Below are 9,894 nucleotides of genomic sequence, written 5' to 3'. Positions count from 1 at the left end.
ATTAAACCTTTAAGAACGTATTATATAAGAACAATGATAAATAGAAGAAAAACATAAGTTATGTAATAATTTTACATCATTTTCAACACTCCAGGGAAGGGATTCAGTCTTTTTACAAAACATGTAAAAAGTTGAATTTAAAATGAAAACATGCATCTTTACAATTACATATTTACAAAGTTATCAAACCATCTCAGTCTTGGAGCACATGCCTAGTCCTTTTCTCTGACTCGACTGCTGCCCTTCTCCTTGACCTTCCTCTAAATTTAGGTTTGGCATCTAATTCCTCATTAACTGAAGGATTGATCTCTTCAGCAATATCGGGTTTTAAAAGAGGGATGAGACTGGTTATATGCCTTTTCACCAGCTCATTTGTTTTACATTTCAAAACGATAGCATTAGTCACCTCACCACTTGTATTCTTAATTACCTCTGTAATTTTTCCCATAGGATAGTTAAGGGGTTTTACATGAGTCTCTTTGATTAAAACAATATCACCTACATTAAGATGCTGATGATGACAAGGATGATATCGTTCCTTCTTATCAACTGCCTGTTTTATTAGGGTAGCTAAAAACTCCGAATGATAATTGTCTATGAGATTTTTTCTGATTGCATTTAGTTTTTGATAATTATTCTTTATCCTTTCTGACGGGGTGGTACCAAGAATGTATTCAAGATCAATCTCAGGATCAGGCTGCAGATCAGGAATGACATTGATGGATAAGAGATCATAGCCATGAATAAGCCTTTCCGAAGTGATAGGTTGAGGAACAGGCTCGTTGCTCGAATCCCTTAATGCCTCTTTAAAAGCAATTGGTCGCTTATTCACCAAGTGACAAGTTTGACTAACAACAAATTCAAAATCTCTAAATTCTAGAACATTTGTACCAATGGACTTATTTATCAAATGTTTGACCATCTTTATACATATCTCTACCAAAGAACCTATCTGACTGCAGCCTTTAAAATACCGATCAAATTTTATCGATTGTACACCAGCCTCATCAAAATGCATCTGGGTTTCAGGATCTTTAAGAAAATCCATTATGATGTTACCTCCTGCTACTATCTGTGTGCCTAAGTCACTTACACAAAACTGTGGCAATCCATAATCAAACGTGTGAAGCATAAAAGAACGAAGGAATTCTTTAACAGACATATCCACGCAAATCTTCAAATTGACTGCTCGAGTAAACATACAGGTAAGGCAAAGAACCCACACTTTTAGCTTTTTAATGTTCCTGTTTAACAGTATAAGGACCAAAGTAATCTATGTACACATACCCAAAAGGAATCTCAGAAGGATGCAATCTAACATCACGATATGGGGACTGATTCAGTTTCACAGAACGACCATTATACCTTTTGCACGTAACACAATCCTTAAGGACATTTTTAACAACTGAGAAATAGTGAGGTATCCAAAACTCTTTCCGCAGCTCTGCTAAAAGTGAATAACATCCAGCATGTTTCAGCCTTACATGCAAATCAAGAATTATCAACTTTGTTAACTCACTATGCTTGTGCAAAAGAATAGAGAAATAGCATCTTTCACCCTCTTTCCACCGATCACATTTGCTTCTCACCCTCAGAATTCCAACCTGATTAGGATAAACATTAAGCTGACTGACAAGATTGGGTATGTTCTTGACCCTTTTCAAATCAGACCCAAAATAATCAAAGACTTCAGGGAAATAGACAAGCTGATCTTCCAAAATTATGTGCATAACAGCCTCTTTGTAATACCCAGATTCAATAACCATCAAATCCTTACAAGTTGGTCTGTTCAACTTTGTGCGAGCCTTCCACTTATTCCAACATCTCAGAACCCTAGCAATTACAGCCACTAAATGGCGAAAGTCAGAATATCTGTTTGGAGAAACTAGATATTCAGATGATATGGAAAGTTTATTGCACTGTATATTATAACTACCAACGTCTTTGCTTTCAACATTATCATCATTGATCTTGAATAAAGGATTTGGGATGGTGAAACTCAGTACATTTTGACTTATTGCTACATCACTTGACTGAATTTGTGGTCCTGAGAAATAGTTAGTTTTCTTGAGTTGTTTGTATGATAAACATCTAGTTATGCAATCCCCAGGATTATTCTGCCCACTTGTGAAGGTAAAGTTCACAGGGAAGATTTCACAAAGCTGATTTATACGATGTAACCTATTCCATATAAAATTGGATTTTCCCTGCATTTTATCAAATTTACTAGCATTGGAATTTACCCAAGTTAACGCTACCAAACTATCAGAATACAAAGTCAGTGCTTTAATATTAATGGGAATGACACATGCAGGACCAGACAGTTCTTTATAAAGTTCCATAAGCATCTCTGTACCTAAACTAATAGCCTGCAACTCCAGGGAAGGGATTGATTTAGTCTTCAAATTTGTGTTCACAATTCTGTTTTTGGCCAATACAAAACTAACCTTACCTGTATCTATATTCTCAATATAAAGTACGGCTCCATACATGAGACTACTTGCATCAACACAAGCTAGTATCCTATAAGATGCATCTCTTTCCCCTACAAACCGTTCTACCATAATTTCTGGAGTTGCATTAGCTTGTCTTGAAATACAGTTCCACTCTTTCATTCGCTCTTGTGACAATGGATCATCCCATCCAAGTGATTTGTCACACTGTAAGCCATGCATAAAAACTCTAGATCTGTTAAAAACTGGTCCATTGAAATTATATAAATCAAAAGTAGAGGCTATCGACCTGAGAATTAAACGTTTTGTATTGGCTGATCCCTCAAGAGCAATAGGTCTAGTTGACAATATATCATCCTGCCTATGCCACTGCAAGCCTAAAAGTTTAACTTTACTGTCAGTTTTGTTTTCAAGACCAGCATCAATATCCTCCTGAAGTGAACTAACATTAGTAACAATTTGCTGTAATTCCATCTTATAGGGCTCAAAAATAGATGGCAATAACTGATAAGCCCATTTCAAAGTTGATGAATCACTACAAGTGAAAGCACCATTATCCATATAAAATAATTGATAAATCAACCTTTTCAAACATACAACCTCCTCACAATTCCCTTCAGTATCCAGGACCAAAATCTTGTATAAACTCAACATCCAAATTGTTGGTGAACATCGTAATCCAAAACTCAATCGCACATTCTTATACCCCACAAGAGAAAAATCTCCTTTCTTGACATTACGATACCAAAGAAATAGTAATTTATTCTGATCAGAGGGATTCAGCTCTATTTGGTTAAAAGCTTTCCGGATGTCAAAGCATAGAAGCTTAGACCCAAATCTCAGGTGTAAAAGAGCTGAAGCAATCTTTTGGTTTAAACAAGGTCCAGAATGTATACTCTGATTATGACTAACAGTAGCTGGCTTAAACAAATCTTTTTCACAAATATTCGAGAGAAAAACTACTCTACACTTAGTGGTCTCCCTGTTTAGTTTAAACACACCCATGTGCGGTAAGAAACTATGCTCAGGATGTTCCTCCATATACTGATCCAAATTTGGAATCCTCTGTATTATACCAAGTTGTTCTTGTTCTTTAATGGCATCATCCATCAAATGTAAATGAAGCTCATTCTTTCTTAACTTTTTTAAGTTAGATTTTAGCACAGCTTTAGCAAGATTGTAATTCCTACCAAGAAGATGAGATACTTTACTGTTCCATAAAAGAGGCATGGATATCCTGCCCTTTTCAGTACGAACAGAATGATTCAAAGCAAATCTAACAAGTTGATCATTGACCTCTGAAGAGCAGTTTTCGAATTCTAATGGGTCATAGTTTACTACCTTCTTCTCATCATATTTCATGAGAACTTCGTTTGCAACTTTATTCAATTCAGTCTCCGAAATACTTCCATCATCTTTCAACACTGCAAAATTTGATTCAACATCAAGAGTTACCTCCTCTTCCATAAAGTTTGAATCATCACACAAGATGCTTGAACCAAAGCCTACATAGACAACAGAAGACTCTACAGACAAATAAGTAGAAATGTCCGAATTATTACCATTGTATGAGGCATAATTTAAATCAGGTAAGTATTTCAAATTAGAAATAGTGTTCTGCAGATTACCCAATAGCATAACCCCTAGAGCATATTGACTATAGACAGAGGGAATCGGCTGACCAAAATTTACCATTGAGCTCAAAAGACAATACATAGAATTTGTACCTAATATGAAATCAATGTTATTGATCTCCTCCTGATGGTTTAACAATTGATTGTCTGCCAAGACATAGCCTTTCTCAATAAACGCAGTTGTAATCCTAGAAAACTGTGGAAGTTTCAAATTTATATCAATAGATGGTACACAAAGTGCTTCAATCTTGAACCTTTCCTTACCTATCTCTACCTCTACTTCCACAAGCTTAGTTACATACTGCTTACTCGAGTTAAAACCGTTAACAGTCAAATGTACCCTTTCTTTTAACACCTTGAGATTACTAGTATTGGCTACAGCTTCCGTAATAAAATTAGTCTGGCAACCACTGTCTACAAGACACCTAATCTCGACCCGGTTACTTAGGTAACAAGTAAAAGTAGGCAAAATTGACTCTGTACTGGTAGTCCGTAAAGCACCTACTGATAGAATCATGCCACTAGAAACCTCCTCTTTGGGAGCAGATTTATAGTTTTTCCCTTTTTTGGACACTTTTTGACTCTGAGAGGTAACAGGGGTTGCTTCGATTTTATTGGTGGCACCCAGTAAACTCCTTTCTTCATTTCCATTTATACACAGATAGGTAAAATGCCATTTTCCACAATGAAAACATTTCTTTCGAAAAACAAAATTACAAGATTCGGTGGAATGATTGGCTTTAGCGCACTTTAAACATCCTCCAATTTCCTTCAATTTGTCAACTTTGGCCTTTGGACTATCATAATACTTACACTTATAGATAGGATGAGAAGAGTCTCTTTCCTTGTCTAAAGCACATAAAGTACACTTAACTGAAGGCCCGTTAGTCTTGCTAAAATTGACATTAGTAGCCAAATTTGTTGTTGAAGATTTGATATTAAAACCTTTAGAATGATTCTTTGAATGGAAATTCTGGGTAGCTAATGAATATCGTTCTGCTGCCTCAAAAAATTTATCCTTTATTTCATCCAATGAAGGTCTGGTCTTATTTTTTATGATAGTCAACTGATTTTTGAAAGTATCATTCAAACCTTGCCAAAAGAAATAATTCAAAAAGTCATTAGTTTCAATTTTTTGCAACTTAACAGATTCAATACAGTTTTTCATCTGACTAATATAGGAAAATGGATCTGTGCTGTAAGTTAATCTCATCTCTGCTATTTTTTTAATAGTATTGAATTTCTGCAGCGAACCAGAAGCCACAGCTGCTAACAAAAGTTCCTTGGCATCATTATAAGTCTGTTTAACCACTTCAAGTGAACTCAACAAAACGGAAGCACGCCCCGAAACTTGTTGCTTTAACAACAACAACTTATCCCTATCCTTAAGCTGAAAGGAGCCTGTGGTATCCTCAAATTCTGTTAAGAATTTGTTTATATTTTCCCCTTCAGTGCTACTGAAAGTAGGAAGGGGAGCAGTAGGACTCTTAACCCTTTTACCCCCGGGGTACTTGGAAATTACCGTCCCTTAACCCAAAGCGTTTTCAGTTTTGAAACGCTTTTCGACTTATTTTTTTCAAATCGCGCCCACAGCCTCAATTTTCATCATAGAGGTGTCAGATTAGTCTTTTTTTTTTGGAAAATGACTGAAGTTTTTCATGTATTCATCAAAAGTATGAAAAAAGTAATATAAATAGCAGCTATCGTTAGATGAAGTTAGGCGATGACGAAATTTTTTATCTTCTTTCGTATACATTCCGATAAAGCAAAGAGAGGTCTCATTAAGAAAACTTAAAAATTATCCTATCTTATAGAAAATTTATTCAGCTATAAAATTTTATATAATAGTTTGTAGTTAGAAGAAAGAAAACATGAAAAGAAATTAGTAAACGTGCAACAATTGTAAACCTAAATTTCCTTAGCGCAAGTACCGAAAATCGGAGATTGCAAAAGTTTATTTCTATCGGTCATAAGTAACCTATATTCAGAGTAATTTTTTTGTTTTTTTTTTTATTTTGAAGAAAATTAATTGAACTTTCTTATGAAATGTGTGAAAATAAGGATAAATCAAAGTAAATAGTGACTATCGTTAGGTGAAGTTAGGCAATGACGAAATATTTCATCTTTTATCGTATACATTCCAATACAGCAAAGTGAAATCTCATTAAGAAAACATGAAAACTATCCTATCTTGTAGAAAATTTATTCAGCTATAAAATGTTATATAATAGTTTGTAGTTAAAAGAAAGAAAACATGAATAGAAATTAGTAAACGTGCAACAATTGTAAACCTAAATCTCCTTAGCGCAAGTAACGAAAATCGGAGATTGCAAAAGTTTATTTCTATCGGTCATAAGTAACCTATATTCAGAGTAATTTTTTTGTTTTTTTTTTTTATTTTGAAGAAAATTCATTGAACTTTCTTATGATATGTGTGAAAATAAGGATAAAGCAATGTAAATAGTGGCTATCGTTAGGTGAAATTAGGCAATGACGAAATATTTCATCTTTTATCGTATAAATTCCAATACAGCAAAGTGAATTCTCATTAAGAAAACATAAAAACCTTCCTATCTTATAGAAAATTTATTCAGCTATAAAATGGTGTATAATAGTTTGTAGTTAAAAAAATTAAAACATGAAAAGAAATTATTGGAATGTATACGATAAAAGAAAAAAAAAAGTTTGTCATCGCCTAACTTCATCTAACGATACCCACTATTTACATTGTTTTATCCTTATTTTCACACGTCATAAGAAAGTTCAATAAATTTTCTTCAAAAATAAAAACAAAATAATAAAATTCCTCTAGGCATAGGTTAGTTATGACCGAAAGAAAGAAACTTTTGCAGTCTCCCCCCCTCTCTCTCTCTCTCTCTCTCTCTCTCTCTCTCTCTCTCAGCAAAGTCAGTTTGAAATATGCACAGTGGCTGCCTAAAATAAATCGACGTATATTCAAATGAATATATATATATATATATATATATATATATATATATATATATATATATATATATATATATATATATATATATATGTATGTATGTATTCCTATACAAGAAATAAGATGAAACCTCTGGAAAAACTTACAAATCGTAGTTTCCATGTCGAGACAACGGAATTCACTTCATCTTCAATACCTCTAAGATTTGAGGTCGTAATTTTTCGCCTCGAGTTGCCATCATTCACCGAATTTTTTCTTTATACACATATCTGCCTTGACCTTTAGGCATTTTATCCAACAAATGCCTTCACACATATAAAGAGGAATATTCTAAAAAGTTATAAAGCACTATCACTTAATAGAAAAGGCTATAAAAGCACAAAATTGACGGATAACGCACGAAACACATCCTCCTCCCACAAAGTCAAGAGTTGAACTGACACACACGGCGACGGTGTTGGTGGTCGGCGAGTCTTGGTGGTGACGGACTCAACCACGCTGTCTGCCTACAGTGTCTTCATTCCCCGAAAAAAATATGAAATTTACTAAATGTTTCGGCAAAATAGAAATAAAAAACATAAAAAAATAATTCTGATAAGCATAAAAGCTGCATGGCAACCCAATTCAGCTGCTTTGAGGCCTTTAAATCACAAGACGAGGAAATTTAAAAGTCTTTGTTTGTCCTGCCCGACAATGGCAGAGGGAGGCTTATTTTTCCCCGGGAGCAGGGATGACGACAAGAAATAAGAAATATACTCAAAGTTTCGGCAAAATAGCAACAAAAAATATACAAAAATAATCATGGTATGCATAAATAAACGCATAACAACTAAAATCAGCTGCCTTCGGACCTTTAAATTCCAAGACACGGAGATTTAAAGAGCGTTACGCTCACTCCGGGGAACTTCTTCCTTACGCCGTGGCGCAAGAGCGTTACGCTCACTCCGGGGAACTTCTTCCTTACGCCGTGGCGCAAACGTAAACACATCGTTACCATGGTAATGAAATCATTTTTAGTAATTACTCGTGTAAATAGCTATGAAACCTAAACAAACTGCATATGAAATACAAGCTGAATCTATAAAGAAAATTTATAGGTTAATCAAGACCCCAGTGGAGCCCAGGGAAACTTTTCATTCATCATTGTTGACACGATATCCAAGGAACAATCAAACAATAGTCACGCAGGAGTAATGATGACAATTTTTTGTAAAATTTGTATAAATGACTATGAAAAACCTCAAAAAATACAAGGAAAAATAATCTGATTGATAACAGAAAGTTTAAAGGTCCATCTTGACCTCTGTGGGGATCTGGCATTGTAAAACAATGAAAACATTGTGTTACCATGGCAACGGAACCATTTTACGTAATTATTCGATAATAATAGCTATGAAATCTAAAGCAAATGCACATAAAAGGTCAGCTGTTTCCTTTACATAAAATTTAAAGGTCATTCATGACCCCTGTGGGCCTCAGAGAACTTTTTATTCACATTACATTGATGATAAGATGTCGAAGGAACAACGAAACCACACTCTTGCACTGGTAACAGTGCCCTATTTTCGTAATATTTGTGTAAATATCTCTGCAACCTAAAATAACTGCACAGGAAATATCAGCTGATTCTTCAAAGAAAATTTAAAGGTCCATCTTGACCCTTGTGTGGCCCAGAGAAACTTTTTATTCATGTTACATTGATGACAAGACATCGAAGGAACAACATCACAACAGTAAAGCGTTGTATTTCAAATACAACGCCTGCCAAGACCTGTTATCTACGCATAAGTATAGAAAACGTACCCGTACGTCCATGGGGGTAAAGGGATGGCTTATGAGGTACGTACCCGTACGTCCTTTGGGGGTAAAAGGGTTAATATTCTTAAGTAAAATTGAACTATATAATAAATTTTGATATTTCAATATATCTCATCAAAAATTTAATATAATATGTGATATTAAGAATTTTTTTTATAAAATAGACATTTTTAGGTTGCATGTCACCAGTTATGAGGGGTTGGTTTTCAATTTGACACCGTTCGTTCTCCTCAATAATTTTATGAGATAGACAAAAGTTTTCTATCTTTAAAAGGTGAAGAGACAATTGTGTCTTCCCATAATGAATATAGGGTGCTACTATAGCGTGAGGTCTACCTCCCGTCAGAACTATAGCGTGAGGTCTACTGCTGAATTATTCGTCCCTCTTAGATAAAACACGTTTCATACATTTGTTTAAGTAATAAACTGTTGATTTAAACATATCTTAGAAATTACTTAAATAGATAATTGGATTTCTAATTACATTAATAAATGAATAAAGGTAAAAATAAATATGTTATCATATTTTCCATACATTTATTCTAGCAATACACTCTTCGTACATCAAACATGTCATCATATATTTTCATACATTTATTCTAGCGATACACTCTTCGTACATCAAACATGTTATCATATAATTCCATACATTTATTCTAGCGATACACTCTTCGTACATCTTCTAACAAATAGATCATTGGAATTTTTTTCTCGTTACCTGCCAGCAAAAATGATCAAGATGAGACTGGAACAGCTGACGACCAAAACCTCGCATTCTCTTCAGAATCATTGTTTTAGCGTCCAGTCGATGATATCTCTTTCAGGCCGAGGGAAAAACTCATTTAGGAGCTCCATTTGCTTCCTTTTGTATGGGCAGGCCACGTTTTCGATGGATTTGGGAAATTCACATGTTCGATGGCTAGGTGCGGGGCTCTGGGACGCTGGTCACGCGGTGGACCCCACCCTCCTCCTGGGTAGGTGGCATATGGCGATAAACCTCACACTATAGTAGCACCGAATTTAATTATCTTAGGGAATAACTCTT

General features: G+C 34.8%; 2 protein-coding genes across 4 annotated transcripts in view; one reads left to right on the top strand and one right to left on the bottom strand.

Annotated features, from left to right (window-relative positions):
* The window catches only part of LOC137619269 (uncharacterized), a 6,221-nt gene extending 1,091 nt beyond the window's left edge, over positions 1–5,130 (bottom strand). The window contains exon 1 of the mRNA XM_068349440.1: positions 1–5,130. This exon is cut by the window's left edge and continues 496 nt beyond it. Within this exon, the coding sequence (XP_068205541.1) occupies positions 1,236–4,604 (3,369 nt within the window). The 5' untranslated portion in view covers positions 4,605–5,130 and the 3' untranslated portion in view covers positions 1–1,235.
* The window catches only part of LOC137618680 (pro-epidermal growth factor-like), a 570,433-nt gene that overhangs the window by 317,391 nt on the left and 243,148 nt on the right, over positions 1–9,894 (top strand). The window lies entirely within an intron of this gene.

The sequence above is a fragment of the Palaemon carinicauda genome, chromosome 25 (genome assembly GCF_036898095.1).
Source record: "Palaemon carinicauda isolate YSFRI2023 chromosome 25, ASM3689809v2, whole genome shotgun sequence".
Taxonomy (NCBI): Eukaryota; Metazoa; Arthropoda; class Malacostraca; order Decapoda; family Palaemonidae; genus Palaemon; species Palaemon carinicauda.
The sequence above is the reverse complement of the archived record's forward strand: the minus strand, read 5'-3'. Positions and strand labels throughout refer to the sequence as shown.